Genomic DNA, 20,282 nt, shown 5'->3' with positions numbered 1-20,282 from the left:
GCCTCAGAGGACACGGGGTTTTCTGCACATCAGACAGCCCAAAGCACTGAGCAAAGAAATAAAGCATCAGCCTGAGGGCTCCTGGTGCCCTTTGCTGAGCCCTGAGCACTCGTGGTCTTTAAGGAGCTGCTGGTGCAGAAGGGGGTGTGAAGCCACAGCAGAGCCCTCCCCTCCCTTTGCTTTGCACACAAACTTTGCAGTGAAGCCCAGGGGTGGAGGTGGCCTGGGGACAGGAGGTGTGGTGACACTGTGGGTGGGAAGGTGGCTGGCTGGGGACAGGCAGGGTGTCCTGATCTCTGGGTGCCTGCAAGAAGAGAGGGTGAGAGTGGAGAGGGCCTGCAGGCTCAGGGGAGCAGGGCACCTCCTGTGCAGGCTGCAGGTTTTCAGTGCTGCACAGGGTTGGGGTGAAGCCGTGCTGGGGAGTGTGCTGCTCCAGAGGGGTGTTTTCCCCCGGGTCCTGTCACATGCACAGACTTACCTGTGCCAGGGATTCACTGCCCTGCTCGGGCTTGGCTGCAGCTCCTGTGCTGCAGGGAAGGACAGTTGGACCGGGAGAGAAAAGGATGAGAAGGTTTAAATAAAGAGCAAAGGTGAGAAGGTTTAAAGAAATAACAAAGTCCCCATTCAGGGCACTGTAGCAGTGTGAGGGTTGTGGCAACAGAGTGTTCCCAGATTTGGGCTCCCATGAGAGGTGCAAGAGAGACAAAGGTGGGTTGTGTTCTTGGGGTTTCTTTCCTATTTCTTGTGCTAGTTTATGCTGTCTGGAAGTCTTTATGTGGAACACTGCTCCATCCCACTGGACCTGCTCCATGGTCAGAGCATCACCCCTGTGGGAGTGACCTGATAAGGGTGAGACAGAGCTGATGTGTGAAACCAGCTCCTTGCAAGTGGGGAGAAGTGCCATAAGTCCTTCCTGTAGCATCCTTTAACTGCTGACAAGACACTGGACCTGCATCTTAAATAAGAGAGTTAAACCAAGCCTCTATTGCTGAGGTGTTCTCAGCTAAATCAAGAGCTGCTTTTAGCCCTGGGAAGGATTTGAGCCAGCTCATGTGTGTGGTCAGGATGGTAGCCAGCTGCCATCTCAGCTTCTCTCATGCAGACCAGCAGGAAGATTTAGTTCACTGTTGTTTTTTCCCCTAATGCAGCCCACATCCTTGGCTGATGTTCCTCTTTATATTTCCACCAGCTCCAGGGCAGCTCTCCTGGCTTTTCCCAGGTGAGGGTCTGAGCGTGGTGAGGGTGATGCTGTGCAGAGCACTGCACAAACACAGAGCAGGATGGGGGTGTGGCTGGGGGTAAGGTGACAGCAGGGAGATGCCAGCCCCTCACAGAAGGAGAGGCAGTGCCCACCACAAGGGTGGTTCTGCAAAATGCAGGGATGAGGGTTACTTTTTAAATTACCCCATTGCTTTATAAGCGAGAAAGAGAGAGGAGTGTTCAGCAACTACAGGAGCCACATCTGGCTGAAATTATCCAAGATGCTGAGAAGCCAGAGGGAGAGATGGATGAGCAATGCTCACAGAAGCCTTGGTTCCTTAGGAAACAGAGCTCACAGGAGCAATAAGAGAAACCACGAGATAAAAGCAACCATGTTGAGTGTTATCAGCAACATCTCGCCGGGCTTTGTCCAGGCACAATGGGATGTAGGAAAGAGCAGTGGTGCAGAGCAAGGTCACCTGCCTGGGAGCCCTGGGGTGTGCAGAAGCATCCCAGTGCCTTCCAGGGGGTGGGTGGCATTGCCTGCTTTGGGGCTGGTGTGTGTACAAAGCCACCCTCCATCATTTCCACAGCGAGGGCAGGTGTCCCTGGCCACGGTGCGGGGCAGGGCTGTGCCTCCTCTCTGACCTGACAAGGTACAGCAATACTTCAGATCGTCTGGGTTGGGTTTTTTTTTTTTTTCCCTTAAACCTTTTCTCCCTTCCCCCAGTTCCTTATGAGCTTACAACATCTAAAAATAGCCTTTGGTGTGGGAGCAAAGCTGCGGCTCCGCCCGCCCTTTGTTCGGGGGCTGCGGCACCAGCCCGGGGCAGCCCTGCCAGTGTCCGAGGAGTGTCCGAGGAGTGTCCGAGTGTCCAAGGAGTGTCCGAGGAGTGTCCGAGGGCTGTCCGAATGCCTGAGGAGTGTCCGAGGAGTGTCTGAATGTCCGAGGAGTGTCTGAGTGTCCGAGGAGTGTCCGAGTGTCCAAGTGTCCGAATGTCCGGGGAGTGTCCAAGGAGTGTCTGAGTGTCCAAGGAGTGTCCAAGTGTCCGAATGTCCGGGGAGTGTCTGAGTGTCCAAGTGTCCGAGTGTCCGAATGCCCGGGGAGTGTCCAAGGAGTGTCTGAGTGTCCAAGTGTCCGAGTGTCTGAGGCCGGGGCAGCTCCAGCAGCTCGTGTCACTGGTGTTGCAATGGCAGCTCGCAGTGCTTTGTCAATGGGCCCCAGTGCTCTGTTAAACAAAACCAGTTTCTCATCCCCGGTCCCTGCTGGGTGTTCGGAGCGGTGGTGGAATCTCTGCAGAGATTGTGATGTTTGTGCTCCTGTACCCAAACCCGAGCCGCAGCCCTGGAGGTGTTTCTGCTGAGGGCAGTGAGGTTTGAAATGTCACTGTGTAAACACCAGGTCACGTTAGACTCTGAATTCCACAGTAAAAGCTTTAGTGCCACACAGTGCTGCAAATTTATAAATGGCTTTGAAAGCCCTATCTGCATTAGGTGTCTGTAAAGGGAATAATGTCGTGCAAATAGAGTTTATTTTCCCCTCATTCTGCTTTTTTGCTGGCATGTTTCCTGTAATGCCAGTGGCTTGCCTCCTGATTTACACCATATATAGAAATGTAGAAAAAGCCTAATTATAATTGGCTCTTCTAACATTTTGTGAGTTGAACTTCTGAAAATACTGGCTGCATCTTGATCCAAAGGTCTGAGTTTTTCAGAAGTTTCTGTGAGTGTAAATCTCTATTTAACCTCAAGGCAGATGTGGCTGATGGGCAAACAGCTGTCAAAAGCTTTAGCCAGCCTTGATCTTAGTCTATAGAGAGGAATTTTCAATATAAAGAAATAAGTTAATTTATTTCTACTTAATAGCCTCAAAAAGAAGTTGCTGCTTGGCTCTGGCTGCTTTTTAATGTCACTGTTATCTGATGCTGGTTGTAAAATGGATTAAATTCTCTTCTGATGCTTGAAAGGCTCAAGTATTAGAGTAGGGCTTTGAGAGAAGCTCCCTAATTTTCTGCTCTGCCCCTCACTGATGGGAAGCTCTTGTTTTTGTGATTCAGGGCAGCGGTGTGCGTCAGGAAGATGTGGCTGTCACGGGATCTGTGGAGCATCCCTCACTGTGGGATGCTTTTTTGTGCTGTCTTAGCCTCTCTTTCCAATCCCTGTAAGAAGATTCCTCATAGACCTAGAGATGGAAATAAAAAAGTAATAGCAGAGCGTGGTTAAAAAACAGCAAAAATCAGGATAGCCTTGAATTTTGTGGAGAATTCATGTTGGCTTTTGCAAAGCAGAGATGTGGGATGGAGGGGGAGATGCTTTGTGGTAGGGAGTCATGGCACCAGTTCCCTGCAGTGCACGTTGGTGCTTGGAGTGCACACTAGGATTGCATCAGTGGTGCCTTCTGTTAAATCACCATTTCCAGTAAATTCCCAGCAACTGATTCCAGTGTTAGGCTGAATCAAAGCACCGGGTTTGGCTCTCACTGGAGTTCAGCAAAATCGTGTCACAAACCTCTGCACTCAGTCCTGCCCTTGGCTGTAAGGGCTTGGCTGCAGGGTCCCAAAGTCTGCCTGCATTTTCCCTCTTCCCAGCTGACAGCAGGAGCGGCTCCTCTGCTTGGCACTGGGGCACCCAGGCCGTGTGTGGTTGTACCCAGGACAGCTGAAGGTGGGGCTGATCTCTGAGCAGGCTGATCTGGGGCTGAATGAGGAGCCCAGGGCACAGGGATGCTGCACCTCTTTGGCGTGGACCTCTGCCCTGTCTCAGTGTCCCAGAGGATGAAGTGATTGGGCATCACAGCCAGGCAGGGATTGTATCAGGGAGTTTGACTTCTTGGTTGAATTTTGCAGCCTGCTGTGAGCTTGGTGCTGTGCAGGTTTTGCTGATGCTTCTCCTCGTGGTCATTGGAGCAGTGGGGGCATGGCAGGGAGGGATGCAGGATGTCAGGCTAAGTGCCAGTGGGGCTCTGGCCCTCTCCAAAAAGGATGCAGCCTCCACTACTGGCTTTTTAAAGGAGCATTTTAGCATTTCAAGGATGCTCAAGAGCATTTTGTTGCATCCAGTGCTCTGCTGTACAGATGCCCCCAGAAAGCAGCCCCTGTCCAGAGGTTTCCATCAGAGGGCTGGGGGTGCGAGTGCCTGATGGGAATTGCAAACCCTGCAGTTCTCCCAGCCCAGCACCACGGCCACTGGAGGCTGATGTGCTGTTGTCAGGAGTGGGTTAAAGCACGAGCATCCCTCCAGCGAGCAACCTTGCCTGGCACAGAAACCTCCTTCTCCTGCTGCCGAGGCACAGAGCGGCTTCTGTTCTCCAGCCCTGACATCAGCGCCGGCCGGGACGTGAGTCACGCTGGGAGCCAGGCTCGGGGAGCTGCTCCCCCCTCCCCACACCCTCTCGTGGAGGTGAAGCCCCTCTCGGGTGGGTCTGAGCCCCTTCACTCGCTCCTCACCTGTGCAGCACCTGGCGTGTGTCAGGTGTGACGTTGGCAGCCCCAGGAGCAGGGCATGAGCCCAGTGGGGCTGTGTGAAGTCTGGCATCCATGCCTTGGCACTTGTGCTGTGGATTTTGGGTACAAAAAAGGGGGATTAAGGCCTGAGGTTTTTTTTTATTTTCCCCAAAACCTTTTGTCTAATAGGGAGGAAGAGTTTAAGATGAAAGGCTCTGGAGAAAGATTGAAATGATTGAAGGAGGACAGTTTAGAGAGAAGTATGTTCAGCTGAAGCAGATGGGACCCCACTGCTGATGCTCAGTCTCCTTTTCCTGTCTTCCCAGTATAATCCTTTATGCATTTAGCATTACACAACTCCGTGTCAGGACATGCTCCAAGAAACTTTTCCCCATCCTCTCCTTGGAGGTTTGAGGGAAATGCAGTCATTGCTTTAAAACAAATGACTGCTTCTTCTTCTGCCTTGGTGTGCCCTGGCACTGCTACCATGGGGAGTGGATGGGGGGAGATGCTTTGCAGGTCACTTCTGCTCTCTGCAGCCTCACCCAGAGCAAAGCAAAAACTCGCACAGTGAGTGAACAAATATTGAACCAAATTGCCTTGGAAGGAAATTGATCCAATTGAAAAAATCCACTCAAGAAACCAGCAGCAGATCTAAGCCCCAGCCAGACTGACAACAGCCACTGCAGCATCCTCAGTGGCTTTGGGAAGGGCTCTCCTGGAGAGCTGCCTGGGGTGGGCCCAGCCTTGCTCCCTGTCAGCATCTTCACAGTGCAAATGGTGTAAACATCAAACGGGACTTCGCTGCAGAAAAGACAAGGCACATCAAAGGGCTGTTTAACAAACTAAATTCAGGAGGAGGATGCAAGGGGAGATGTCAGCACGGTTTGTCTTACCATTATTTTTTCTTGTGCAAGGGGAGCAGGGCTGTGGCAGGGACCTGCACGTGGCATCGATCCCATGCCAGGATGCGCTGACATTTCCACAGGACTGGCATCATATGACCAGGAGCTGGAGAAGCCTTCCAGTGCCTTTCAGGAGCTGTTTGGAAGTGCTGATTCAGACTTGGTACAAACCCCTCGGAAGGGGTACTGCCGCCTCCTGGGGCTCTGTGGGAATCCAGGGAAGATGCTGCACCACTTCCCAGCCTTGATAAGGAGACACCACACAAAGTCGCCACCAGAAGGCAAAGGAGAGGGCTCCAAATGCAAAAGCTTGTCTTTTAGAGTTAAATTTGGTGCATTTTTCTTTTTTCTATCTCTCTGAGCTATGGCAAGAGGCCAGCGACTGCTGTTATGCTTTCCAGGAAATCCATGAACATTGCAGTGACAAAGTGATGGGGCGGTGATGGATCTTACAGATAGCTGCTGTAGGAAGAAAAACATCTAGCAAAGAGAAATGCTCTGATGTCTTCAACTCCCCTAAAGCAGAAAAGCATTTAGGCAGCCAAAAACTGCAGGTGAGAACCTGTGGGTCTGCACTTAGGGGAGGAGGAGCAGCTGGCCAAGCAAGGCATTGGCAGCCGGCCCTGGGAGGGGGGGTAGCACCACTGTGAGCTAAAGCTACAGCTAGTTTAGGATCCAGCTGTAATTTTAACAGCTGGTTCTGTCAAGCTGCCTTCAGCATAGCTGTGATCCAAGCTTCTATAATTAGCCAAGGAGCAGCAGCTCTCGTGCAAGAAGTGAGGCAGCAGCGATGCTCGATGCAGGGGAAGCAGAGCAGCCTCTGTGTGAGCCTTGCTGAAAGGGATAAGGGTTGCCCTATGAAATTTTAAATAGATGGGGATTTTTTTTTTTTTTCTCCATCTAAGGGCTTTGTGTAAAATATTTCGTTAGGGTTTTTTTTTCCCCCCCTCTCAAAAAAGCACACCTAAGAAATGTTTCATTTTGTGTCATCCTTTAACAGAAACATTTACATTTATCAACTTAAATCAAAAGCATTGCATTTGTGGTCAGTTTTAGGTTGGTTGAATTTGCTGAACTAGTGCAGTTTCTCATGGGTGAGGTGGTCTGAGCCCCTCCAGCCTGTGGCAGCTGAATGTGCTACCTGTGTTTTGGGGTGTGCTCTGGATGCTCCCTGGGGATGCCCTGGGTAGCTCCCAGGAGAGTCAGTCCAGCTGGTGAGGATAGACTATAAAATCAATAAATGTGTGGAACACCCCAACTATAATTATCGTGACTCACTCCTGTCCTTGAGCTTTGCCTATTTGAGGTCAACCAACTTGAATTAGTGCATTTTGATATTGCTCAGGCTGCCTGTTCCTGTAACCTTGAGTTTTTGCAGTCAGTAAATGGACCTATACCAACTGGAGACAGCTGAAGAGAAGTACAAGGCTTTGTTCTCCATGTCTTGGATGATAAACATTTAAGGAAAGACTAGGAGAACCATCCCTTTGTATTTTCTGTGCTTTATGAGGGTAGTTCGTGGTGCTCCAGGTCTGGTGTTTCTCAGTGATTTTATACTCTGCACATTCACATTCCCTGAGTAATGACACAGGACCAAAAAGCTGGGGCATCTTTCTTCCACTAATGAGAAGGGAGCGACTAGGAAGCAATAAGGATAACAAAGAACATGGAAAAGGCTCTTTTCATGGCAACTCATGGTAGCTTAATTCAATTTTTACTAAAGAAAGATCTGTTTTACTTTGGAGACCTGTGCAGCGCTGGGCAGCTTCTGCCTCTCACCAGATAAAGAACATTCTCCAGGGTGAGGTCATGTCTTTTTCTGGAGTTTGCCAGAGATGCAGCTGAGTTAGATCAGCCTCTACTCTGAACCAGAGCATTTGCTGATGCTTCTTTCTTGCCAACACCAGCCCACATCCACCTGCATTTTCCCCCTATAGTGAACTCACCCGAGTTTTCACCTTGAAATCTCCAGTGCAGCAGTGGAGGAGCTGTCCACACCCCACTTCTGAGATGCTTACACTGAAGTGGGACAGGGAGGTGCCTCCCCAGCTGGCTAAATGGGACTGGTTTTACAAATGCTGCTGCTGTTGAGGTGCAGACACAGCAGCCACCTCCAGTTTCATAACCAGGGCAGCCCCTGAGGGACACAGGCATGGCAGTAACAAACAGCATACCCAAAATACCTAAAAGACAATGAGGCTGCTCAGCAGGGAGTGAATTTCAAGCTTTCATGCATTGCAGAGGGTTGAAGAAAATTTTAGCCTAGCTAAGTCAGTATGAATTTTGGCCAATGATTTATTGGGACAGAATTTAGCCTTGGTTTATATAATTCCAGGAGTTCATTAAGTGGGATTATGCTGCTCCAGGGAAGGGGAGGTGATAGTTCTAGAAAAATCAAGGTGTGAAAATGTCCTTGTGCAACCTGGAGGTTGTGGCTGTGCTGCCAAATGCTCCTTCCTTGATAGCACAGCTGCCAGAGCATCGTGTACCAGCTGATTTCTGGGACAGCTGGAACACCAGCAGCCAGGGCAGAAACGAGTCCTAAATTCAAAAGTTCTCCTTTCCTGTATGAAGTTTTCAATGTAAATGCATTGAACACTCAATAAAAGACATTCAGGAGCCAATAGCAGCACTGCAGCAGATCTGCTCCAAGCCATTTGGATTTCTCTTCAAAGCAGAAAAAGAGGAGTGCTACAGGTGAGAATGGCTTTCCAGGATTTGTGACTACATGGAAATGCTGCCTGTGTGGGGGAATGCTTTTTTCTGGGATGCCCCAGAATAGAGAGTCCTAAACTCATCTAAAGTCTGTGGTGAACTTCTCTGCTGACTCCTCTACAGCTCTGTTGGGGGTTTAAATTCATCTCATCCTTGCTTGGATTGATCTGTGTGAGCAGCTGCCTAGCTGAGCTTTTATTTATTGGTGTGGGGAGGGATCCATCAAAAGCTCTTCAGGCTCAGAGACTATTTTAGCCTGATCCCCTAGGTGTGGTTTGAGGATGCCTGTGTAAAATCCAGACCTTCAGGTGGTTCCTGGTGCTCTGGAGGTGTTTTGAGCAGCTGTAGGTTGGTGAAACCCACTGTGGTGTGTGAGGAGGGTGTCAAGGTTTCTTGCCTTCTTTCAGTCTCACCTCTTTGCTTTTTGCATGAGCCATGGCATGTGGAGCTTCAGGTGGGTTCTCCCTCACCTTGCAGGGTCCAGGCAGGACCAGCTCTGTGTGGGCATCCCTGGGCAGGGGTGATGATGGTGTGGGATGGTGGCAGCAGCTCCTCCAGGTGCGGGGAGGGGAGGCTGCAGGACATCTTCCTGTGCAGCTTCTGTGCAGTGACTCACAGTGGCTGCAGCGAGGAGTTTTTGGAATGTTTGTGTCTCGCCCGAGGAGGATCCTTGCCCTGTGGTTTGGGAGTGGTTTGGCTCTCAGAATTCAGCTCCTGCAGGATGTTATTGTGAGTTAGTACCGCGTGCCTGCCCTTAAATGTTTTCTTGCCCGGCTTTCCAGCTAAATCAGGCTTGGAGTGCACTCACTGCTGGTAAGTGGGATGAACATCACACTGGGAACCTCCCACCTTTCATCTGCCTTTTATTATGGAAGACTGGCTTCCAAAGATCAAAACCTGAAGGTTATTTACCTGTAACAGGATTTTTTTCTCCAAGCAGCCAGCGGCTCCCAGGTGGGTGTTGCAGGGATGCCGCTCGAAGAGGAAGCATTTGATTTCCAAGTAAAATTAGATTCCACATTCAATTCTCAGCAATGTAAGTGCAAAGCTTCCAGTAAATACATTTTCTGTAGCAAGGGGTTGTAACATCTCCCAGCAGATACAATCAAATTGTGCTTGCAGCAGCCAGCTGTGGTCTTATCTTTAATATGTAAACACTTGCTCAATAATTAAGTTACCACGGAAGTTGTACTGTATCGATGGTCAATTATAAGATAAACTGATAAAAGGGAGGATGTGGCTGTCTCCTTTATTAAACCTGATATGCCTGCAGCAATCAGGTGAAGACTTGGGAATTGTATAATTTGTTGTTTTCTCCTCATACTTGTTCCCACGCAGCATTTTCAGAGGAGGTGAGTGCTCACAGGGAGATCAATATCACTCTACCAAAAGGAGTTTTTTCTCTGATGAGTGTCCTTTGCACCACCTTACCCTGCAGTTGCTTGCCCAGTGGCTGTCACCCCCTGCTGCCCTGATTTCCCGTTTTTTTTCGCACTGATGGCTTCCCAAGCTCTGCAGAGGCACCTGTGTGTCTGGTTCCTGCTGCACTCAGTCGGCACAAGGGGCAAGGTGATCCCATCTGAGCTCCCTCCCGGGAGTATGAATGACTGTGCTAATGTCTTTGTCACCTGAGAGCTGCTCCGCGGGGAATCGTAACATGTGATTAAAGAAACCAGTTAAAAACAGCTTAGGGAGCTGGATTAGGTACATGATCTCTTATTATGGCTCCTTTTAGCTGACAACCCGGTGAAAGAAGGGGGGTCTGGATTACACGGAGAAACATCAGACTTGACAGGAGTGTTTTCTGGCTGTTCGGCTTAGTGGTGTCATGTACAATTTTAATCAGATTTAAATAGTGGCAAACATCACAGGCTTAATGGATTTCAGCTTCATTATTGGGGCTTTGCTTAGAAGCAGTTTGGATTTTCAGCTGTGAGCCACCAATGCAAGTGTACTCACGATTAAGTGGGACTGGAAACCCGGGGATGGACCTTGCATTTAAATGCCACATGCCTGTGTAGGGGGACAGACCTCGTCTTTTTTCTGTCAGCCTCAGGATCTCGATGTGTAGTTGAGCTCAGCCCCATGATCCTGCCACAGAGATGGTGCATTTGGCTCCGTTTTCCTACTGATCCCAGCAGCTGGGGAGCACCTTCTTCCATTACAAAATCAAGATGACAATATCTTTTTGTAGTGATCTGGAAAATTGGTTTTCCATGCTTGGCTTCAGCCTTGAAGTTGTTCCTCACATGATCTAAAATGATCTCTGTCCTCAGCTTTAGGCATCGTGGGTTGTTCTTGACCTTCCCGTGGTGAGGCTTTGTCTGGTCTCTGCTGTGCCAGTTTGGGGTGATTTGTCTAGAGGAAAAAGTCCCTGAGGACACCTGCATTTCTACAGAGGTGTGGTCCTGCCTCCAAACTGAGTCTTTTCTGGTGTTTTGTTTTGTTGGGTTTTTTTTGTTGGTTTTTTTTTGTTTTGTTTTGTTTTGGTTTTTTTTTGGTTTTTTTTACATTGTGAGAGAAGATGCTGTGGAAGAAATCAGTATGGAAGGTGGTTTTGTAAAACAGTTTGCTCAGAGGACTGGATCTGACTATCAGAGGCAAGTTACCATTTCAGGACCTGCTGGTCATTGAGGTCTGGTCAACTGCTTGGTGCTCTGGGCCCTTCATGAGCAGGAAAAGTAGGAAAAAGGGAACATCAGTCATTGCAAGTTCCCCTTTTATCAGTAAAGAGAAGTGTGTGTTCCTGGTCCCTTGTGTTTTCTGTGCCACCTCACACCACCGACCTGAGGTTTCATCTACTTCCAGCTCTGAGCTGAGCATTACTGAAGATGTTTTGCCTTAGAAGGCCAAGGAGATGTCTGTACATTATCTGAATCATCCACTAAATCCTGGCTTTCTGTCTGCTGTAGCCATTCAAGCGCTAATTGCCTTTGATTAAGCCAATCGTTTGCAGAGCGAGTGGGTTAATTGGGTATTGTGGAAGCAATCAATCTCATCAGCTGCTTGCATCCATAGCTGAAGTGACAATGCAGTGGGACAATAATTGTTTTATGAGCTCCTGGAAGGCAGCAGAGGCAGACTGGATGACAACATGAAACCCTTCTCTGCAAAATGGCCTTTAGGAAAGGTAATTTGGATGCTAAGTGCTCGTTAGGAGAGGACTGATTGATTAGGAGCTGGGAAATGTTGCGCCTCTAAAACGCTGTGCCCAAGAAAATGGTGTGGGTGTCAGGGTGCTACACTTGGGAGTTCTTGGGCTCTTAGGCCTGGCTGGATGAGGTGTGAAGAGGATGTGGTGTCCTAAATGGGGAGAAAAAGCTGTCTTCAGGGAGGTGAAGGGAGATCGTTCCCCTCTCAGCCTGTGCGGGGGAGCGGGACATGCCAGCACCCCCCCTGCTTTAGGTGCACCAAGCACTGACCTCGCCGGTGTCCTGGGGGCTGGAGGATCACTGAACACATCCTCGTTTGCTGCTTGCTGAGGCTGTAAATTCCAAAGAGCTGACCTGTGCAGGGGCAGTAGCAGCTCCTGGTGGCTCCTGAGCTGGTCAGTGCAGGAGGGCTCGAGGGGAGGGATTTCCATCTCGGCATCAGGTCCCTCCTGCCATGGAGGTGCTGAGACATCTCCAGCATGGCTGTATCTGCACTGCTCAGAGTGGGACCAGCAGGAAATGGATTATCCAGAGATGGCTGCAGAGTTACTGCAGGGAACTTCTGAGCTCCTCAGCACAGCTGCAAACAGGCAAAAAAAATCAAGCCAAAAAAGCAATCTGCTGGTGCTGTGCAGGGGAGCAGGGTGCAAGCTCTGAAGTGTTTGAGGACCTGGACCCTGCTTGCGTCTGGGGGATCTGGACAAACTTTTTTGCCATTCCACGAGCAAACTTAATATTCCTTGGTTTATGACTTTTATTGGAATGTAAATTTTTAAAGTATGCAAGTTGAACTCATTGAAATGTCTTGCTTTGATGGTAGCTGAGTGCTGCAGGAAGAAATGTTACAACTTAGAGCAGTCAAACCAAACCATTTACACTGACATGGCTAAACAAGAGGTGCACAGTTGTTTTTGCAACCCTATTCAAAGTCCAGTCTGTAAGGAAAATACAGAATATGCCACCTTCTCCATCCAACCCTGTCACTGTGGGCAGTGGGGTTTATTTCAGAGGAATGTCCTTCAGACTCTTTATTTAAAAAGGAGGTTGTGACACGGGGTCAGAGGTGATGTGTGATGTCAGGGATTCCACACTCAACTGCTCCAGATAATTAGGCAGTTCCTTAACCTCTCAGAAAAGGTGAGCACACCTTGTCCAGTGAGTGCCTATCCCCTGTCCTGCCCTAATTAACACCTTACCGTGCTAATGGAGCAGAGTGCTCAGCTTTGACACTCAGAGCAGTGGCAATGTACAGCCTGCAATTTTAGCAGCAGAGTGAGGGAGGTGGATTTGAATCTTCTCCAAAGCTCTGAATTGGGGTCAACGCACTTTAACTGCTGAGAGGAAGGAAAAATGGTTCCTGTAGGAGGTGCCCTGCCTGAACTCCAGGAAAACGTGATTCTCTTGGATTACATGCACAAGTACATTTTTTTCTCTTATTCAGCCCCCCATGCTTTGTCTTGCAGTGAGAGAAGAAGGCAAGAAACCACACAGTGGTGCATTTGTGTGGTGTTGGATACACTCAGGTTTCTTCTAAAAGCCTGGGACCAGACCTGGTTTTACCACAGCCCTAGAAACATCATGGAAACAAGCAGTTCTGTTACCTCTTTCCAGGTGAAACTGTGAAACAAAGAGCCAAAGAAATCGAAGATCAGACATGGTTTTAATTCCCAGTTTTTAAGGCCTTGCTTAGGATGATAGAAAGAAAAGTCTATGCACGTTGGTTTTTGCAAGCCAGTGGATCTGATTGTCCTCCTTTGAAGATTTTTTCTTCTCTGAGAACAAAGGGTAAAACTAACAAAGTAATTTTGGGTACTTTCTGTAATCCACATTCTCAGAGACCAAACCCCCCATCATTAACTAAGCTCTGCAACAGCTTTTTGAGGTGGGGAAGTAGCAATATCCCTCTTCTTTAAAATGGGGAACTTGAACCAAATGCTGGTAGAAGTCAGATGGAAAGATAGTGGCTACAACAGATGCTCTTTATATAAAATCTTCTCCCTTGCTTCCTCTGCAGGCTCTCAGGCAGGGGAAGGCTGGCTACACTGGAGCACCCAGTGGGTGCTGCCAGTTTTATGTGCCTGAAGGAGCTGCAGCCACCAGCCCACCTGAGCTGGCACAAGGCCATACACTATCTTCTTTTCAGTCAACCCTGTTTTCCTTGCCCCCAGAGTTTTAGCTGTTGGTGACCCTGTTTTCCTTGCCCCCAGAGTTTTAGCTGTTGGGATGAAATGGGTGTGGAAGTGGCAGTTCCTCATTTTACCTTGGAAGCCATGGAACAGGTCAGAAATACCCATCTGGGCTGCGTGGTTGTATCACGTGCCATTTGCTGGTGACTGACACATGTGCTTGGTGGGGCTTTTGCAGGTGTCACAGGTTTGTGCCAGAGCAGCCTGCAACAGCAAGTGATTGATTCTGGTCCTTGGCAGGTGACAGAAGTGATGCAGGAAACGTGACAGCAGCAATGTTGGCTGTGTTAGTGGGATTTCTTTGTCGGTCTTGCCCAGGTAGTGCTTTCTGCACTCATGGTTAGGTGCTGGTGATCCATGGGATGGTGGCAGGTGGTTGCAGCCCTCGTTCTGTGCCTCAGGAGAGGAACAGACATGTTGGTGACATGATGCTGTGTGGTCCAACACAAGCAGTCAGCAGGCGTTGTAGGGCTTGTGGTCGTTCAGCTTCCACCTGAGCAGAGCAGCCCTCACAGAATGCTTTGGGTTGGGAGGGACCTTAAAGATCATCCCATTTCACCCTGCCATGGGCAGGGACACCTTCCACTATGCCAGGTTGCTCCAAGCCCTGTCCAGCCTGGCCCTAGACCCTTCCAGGGAAGCAGCCACAGCTTCTCTGGTCACCTGTGCCAGGGCCTCCCCACCCCTGAGGATCTGAGTGTGACCAGGTGCCTCTAAACACGAAGCTGTTGCTAAGGCAGTGCAGCACATGAGACAAGGAAGAGAGGGTTCATCTTCTGTCTCCAATGCCCTCCAGTGTGAGATCTGTTCCCTGCTCTGCCTGCTGCAGTTCTGTTTCTCAGCACCTTCTCTGGCTGTTTTCACAACCCTTTGGATCAGGGCTTTGAGGACACAACTTGCTGACACACAGTTTGCCCGGGGAACCTGTGTGGGTTCATGTTGGGTTCAAGGGCTGTTCATGGTGCTTTGCACTGATGGGTGTTGACAGGGGTTCAGGTTTGGGCAGAGCAGAGGAGCAGCTCCTGAGGATGCAGCCCTGAAGGGAAGAAAAAAGAAAAAGAAAAGAAGCAAGCAAAAATCTGTACCAAAGTACACTGAAATTAGCAGCTGGCTTTGTCAGAGCAGCCAGGAGCTCTTTTGCTGAAGTGATTGGCCTGGGAAGAGCCAACAGGTGAGTTACAGAATGGGATAACACTTGGTTTTGTTGGGTTTTTGTAATTCTTCCTTGAAGTGAATTTAGATCCTGTGTTTTGACACTATAAGTTGGAAAGAGAACACCAAAATGACGAAATGTCCAATGTAAGAGGGCGGGGAAGACTGGGTTTCCAGGCTGGCTTTGACCCTGGCTCATAGCCTTGTCCTGGGCAGCTCAGCAAACCTCTCTGGGCTTCCTTCTCTTCATATACAGCCATGATGGTGCCCATCTGCCAGGTTAGCAATGATTTGAGATCATCTTTGGGGAGACGCAGAGTAATTTTATTCTCCATCCCTTAAATGCTAAAAAATCAGCGTTGTGGAGCAACGTTGGGGAGCAAGTGCAGCCCGGAATACCTGCAGCATCCTTCACCAATCCTGTGTTTGGAATGGATGAATGAATGGATGAGACCCACAGGCAGGAGCTGCTCCAAGGTGGGGCCACCACGAGCTGAGCTCTGTGTGCTCAGTGTGCTCTGCTGAGCCACACAAAGCCCAGGTGGGGATTCCTGAAGGAAAAGATGGGCTTTCCTGAGGGAAAATATGGGCTTTCCTGCTTTCCTCCTGCATCACTTCACATTTTTATTTGGAGATATCACTGTCCTGTTTGATGTCCTCTCCTCCATGCCAGCTCTCTCCAGCCCCCTACGAGACATCAGAGTTCCTCAAATGCCAGGCACAGAGAGGCTCTGAAACCCTCTCTGCTCTTCAGTGGAATGAATGGCAGTAGCTTTTGAACTACTCTCCTGCTGCTCCGACTGGCTTGGCATTAAAACCCAGCCCCTTTGAGGAACAGAAGCCACTTGTCCTTGGTTCCCAAACCTCACACTCTGAGGCAAAGCTGCTCCACGTGCTGCCACTCAGGGAGCAGTTGGCCATCAGAGCCCCGGCAGCATCTCTGCCTCACGTGAGGCAAACCTGCCACCTTAGAGATGTGGGCACAACCTCCTGCCTGCCTGTCTCCTGCACAGAGACATCGTTCCTGAGCAGCTCCCTCGTGTCCAGCCTGCCACAGGGCACACAGGGGTTTGCTGACAGAGCCTGGCAGGGAGCAGCAGCTGCCCCAGCGTCAGTCAGAGCTGCGGCTCCCCGGCAGTTCTGCTCTGCTGGGGGTACAAGCACAGCAGCCTGGGCTCTTCCTGCTCTGCTCTTGGGTGCAGCTGCCCTTGGCTGGGCTTTGGTTGCTTCCGTGGCTGCTTCCCCTTGCTCAGACTTGGGGTAATCCTGCTTGCTGTGTGTTCTTCTCTTTCCAACGCTTCCAGTGCCCTCCAAAGGGGCTTTTTGCTAGAAGGTTCCTAGCCAGCCCATAGTGGGATAGGGTTGGATTGATGGGCTGAATGAGCTGGGTCTCCTCCTGCCTTTGGGCAAGATTCTCCCAAGCTGGATGGCTGGACCAGAGAAAATAATTAGCCTTGTCATTCCCAGGTGTATCCAGTGTTGGTCCCTGGATACTGGACTGGTGCACACGGGCAATGATGCTCCAGTGGGCTGGAGCACTGGAGGGATGGAGAGGGCTCTGAGGGGAAGGGATTAGGTGGACAGTGGTGTCACCCCCCAGTGCTGGCTGTGGCTGTAGGATAAACGAGGGTTTGGACCATCCCATCTGCATCTCTGGGTGGTGACAGGGTGAGTTTGTGGGAATGCAGGCAGCGGGGGCTGCTGGGTCCCACGGGGACAGAGGGGCACCCTCTGCCTGTGCTGGCTCACCCCAGGACTGAGCTGTAATAATGCACAGGGGGCCTGCAGGCAGCCACTCCTTGGGTGTCAGAGTGGAGATGTCTGAAGCACGGGCTGTTGGCAGAGAATGAGAGCAGAGTGAGAAGGGCAGGTCTGAAGGAGAAGGCCTGTTTCCTTCATGTCCTCAGCAGAACAGCCACACACTTGGTTTGCTTAGTTCTTTTCTTTGTCCCAACACTCTTTTTAAATGCAGCACTTTATCCCTGGTTCTCAGTCATTCCTTTCTGCTGCAGGGTACCGAGAAGGATTTCTGTGGAAGAGAGGACGTGACAATGGGCAGTTCTTGAGCCGAAAATTTGTGTTATCAGAGAGGGAAGGTGCTCTGAAGTACTTCAACAAAAACGATGTGAGTACCTAGGCTTGCTGTGTGCAGATTGCAGCTGTGAGAGCATCCTGGAACATGTAATTCCCAGGGCACCAGATTATTTCTACAATTTCCAAAATCACTGAGTCCCCAGTTGCACCAGGACAAGAGCACCAGGCTCAGCTCACCCTCCTTTTAGGGGGGCTTGCTCTTGCTCCTCCAGCACACTAATGGAGAGATGCCCCACAGGCCTGTTCACACATCCCTGCTCTGTTGCCCTTTAAAGTCCGTGGGGCTTTTCTCAAACCACCAGCAAAGGAGTTTTTCTCAGCTCTGGCTCTGCGTCATCCAGCTAACGTGGGTTTCATATGGATGACGACCTTGTGATGAAGGTGTCACCACCTTGCAGTGGTCACTGGGGTCTGAATCCTCCTGTGCATGGCATGGCAAGCAATCCAGAGGGAAAGCTCCCTGGTGTTCTGTTCCAGTGTCCAGCAGCGTGGAAGTATTTGACTTCTTCCCCAGAGCATGTTTCATTATTGTGAGAAATGGAGCTATTACCATGAAAACTGCATTTGTGATGAGTGGATGGACACTCCACTGTTCAGCACCATGCACTGGAGAAAGCCAAGGTGTTTTTTCTGACCTTTGAGTCTCCCCTGACCATCACAGCTGAGAGCAGCCCAGGCTGAGCCAGCAGCCAGCTTTCCCAAGCAGTTGGTGCAGTTATGGTGCCGTGATGATCCAGAGGATGGGAACATCCATCCTCACTTCTCCGTGGCTTTGACAGCACCATCTTCCCCTTCAGCTTGGTTTGCATCTCATGGAGAAGAGAGAGCCAGTCCTTGCTGAGGGAGAAGTGAAAGTCCCAGCAGTTCCATTCAGTCACTCTTGGCTGCTCTGATAGTTTAAAGCTGCTTTGCCTCATTGTTGACCACAGCTGTGGTGGGAATGGTGCTGTCTAGACATCCTCTCTGCTGGGATATCCCCACCATGGTCACCCTGCAGGGCTGTGTGTCCTCAGGAAGTCCCCAAGTTCCCAGAGCAGCACTGACACCTCTGCACAGTGCTGGGACCATGGCACCACCCCACAGCCTTCTGCTGGCCCTGCTCCAGAACCGGTGTCACCAAGGGGCTGATCGGTGTTTGTTGGGATGGTTCTTTCACTGCTTCTCTTTCACTTCTCAGTGCAGTCCTGGAGGGGTGGCCAACTTCTAGAGACACTTTGTAGGAAGATGAACAGAGCTATGGGGCTGCCACTGAGGGTGCAGGTGGGGCTGGTGCCTGGGGGGGTCTGACCCAGGCTCCCTCTTGGGCTAACCCACCCTAGAGGTGGCTGTAAGGATTATGTTTGTCCCTCTGAAGAGAAAGTTCCCAGTTCAGAAGGCAAGGGAGGAGCAGAGTCAGCAGCCAGTGGCTCACGTGAGAGGATGGACAGACGAGGACATGGACATGGTGCTTCCCAGCCAAGCACCCGGGTTTGTTGTTGGCAAAGGGGATAATCCTCCATCTTTTGGGACAAGGATGAACTATCAGTGGGTGCACAAAGCATCCTGGCCTGTTAGATAGCAGTCTGTCTCTTTTTGTATCCCTGCTGAATTTTGCAGGAGGACAGAGCATTTTTCCAGGCTGGCAGGAAGCGCTCATTGAGCGGAGTCTCGGATATCTCATCACCAGCTGGTTTTGTGGGCTGGCATTCAGGTGCTTTTAGCTAATGGAGGTCTCAAATAGGCCTTCTTTCTGACCAAGTGAACTGTTTTTTGGTTTGAAAACCACTTCTCAGGTGTTTGCTCACTCAGCTGTGCTTTCCAGGCAAAAGAACCCAAAGCAATTATGAAGATCGAACACCTAAATGCCACTTTCCAACCTGCAAAAATCGGGAACCCACACGGACTGCAGATCACTTACTTGAAGGACAATAGCACAAGGAACATCTTTGTCTATCACGAAGATGGCAAGGTGAGGCCCTGGAGGTAATCAGAAGGTTTGGGTTGTGGTCCTGGGGGCTGGTGCTGCCCAGGGCCAGCCTGTGGCACGCCAGGCTCCAGCTGAGCTGGAGTCACTTGGAGGGTGGAAGGGCTACAAGATGCACAGCCAGCTTTGAGAGTGTGTCGTGTTCTTCCAAGCACAAAGGGTGGCAGACTGTATTCTAAATAAACAGATGCAAATGGAAGGAATTGGAAATTTCTTGCTACTTGGAGTCGAGGATTTTTCAAGGCAGGCTCCTTGGAAGCCAGAGAAGGAGACAGCATGGATGGAGCAGTGGAAGATGGGGGGACTCAGTCCAACGACTTGCAAAAGGGGAGCAAACTGGAATGTAGGAGAAGCAGGGAACTGTTGTGGTTCTGCCTGTCTCATAATTCATAAAATGCAGCTATTCATGTTTGTATTGAAATAAATCCCCTTGTTCAGGTGTCTCTGAAGGGAGGTGTGAAGGAGAGGGCCCGTGGGTCTGGGGTGGTCTTTTTGTGGGTCCCAGGGAGCTGCTCCCAAAGTTCCCCTCCATGCCAAGTGCTTGTCAGCAGGTGCTTCTTTAGCCCAGCACAGTGTCACTCCAGCTGCTCTCAGGTACCTCCCTGCTGCAATTTAAACCAGATTAATAAGCAGCAGCTCTTTAGTGGCAAAGTTGCGTCCCACTGTCGTGTCGGTGTCTGTGGTTTGCTGGGCTTTGGTGGTTTGCACAGCACTCAGGGCTGTGGGGTTTGGGTTTCAGCTGCTGAGGTTTCTGCTGGGGCTGGAGGAAGGAGCGGCGTCGCTCCCACGCAGGGCAGGATGTGCTCTGATGAAATCTGATCATGATCTGGCTGAATTCCCTTAAACTTCCCTGAATTTGGTCTGTCTCCTTGGCTGCACAAGGGCTGCAAGAGGATGAACTCCCTGGAGTAAACTCCTGGCCTTCAGGATTGGAGGCTGCCCTGGGACTCACCTGAGGTCTCCTGCTGCCCTTTGCCTCACACTGGTGCTCCCCCAGCAGCCCCAGTGTGTCCTCCTGGAGCCCAGAGGTGCTGCCTCTCCCTGATCTGAAGTGCAGGAGCCTCAGTTAGGCTCCTTCTTACATTTCATAGAATCACAGAATGGTTTGGGTTGGAAAGGACCTTAAATATCATCTTGTTTCACCCTGTTGTGGATGACACCTTCCATTATCCCAGGTGGCTCCAATCCCTGTCCAACCTGGCCTTGCACACTTCCAGGGATGGGGCAACCACAGCTGCTCTGGGCAACCTGTGCCAGGGCCTCAGCACCCTCACAGGGAAGAATTTGGTCAAACCTCATTTGTGTCAATGGATATCAATATCCCAGAAAGCAATTTACTGCTGGAAGTCCGTGAGGGTTTCAGCTTCTGCTTTTCTGCAGGGTGTAACCCTACCTCACATCGTGATCACAGAGAAGACCCACAGGTAAATAAAGAAATCGTATATAACCACCCAGTTGGTGGCTGTATAAGA

General features: G+C 50.3%; 1 protein-coding gene across 1 annotated transcript in view; it reads left to right on the top strand.

Moving 5' to 3' along the window:
- ADAP1 (ArfGAP with dual PH domains 1) overlaps positions 1 to 20,282 on the top strand; it is a 51,137-nt gene that overhangs the window by 25,424 nt on the left and 5,431 nt on the right. Inside the window, exons 5-6 of the mRNA XM_053957609.1 lie at positions 16,766 to 16,878; positions 18,649 to 18,795. Coding sequence (XP_053813584.1) covers positions 16,766 to 16,878; positions 18,649 to 18,795 — 260 coding nt within the window. The remainder of the gene's footprint in view (positions 1 to 16,765; positions 16,879 to 18,648; positions 18,796 to 20,282) is intronic.

The sequence above is a fragment of the Vidua chalybeata genome, chromosome 16 (assembly GCF_026979565.1).
Source record: "Vidua chalybeata isolate OUT-0048 chromosome 16, bVidCha1 merged haplotype, whole genome shotgun sequence".
Classification (NCBI taxonomy): Eukaryota; Metazoa; Chordata; class Aves; order Passeriformes; family Viduidae; genus Vidua; species Vidua chalybeata.
Note: the sequence above shows the minus strand (reverse complement) of the source record. Positions and strands in the feature narration are given on the sequence as shown.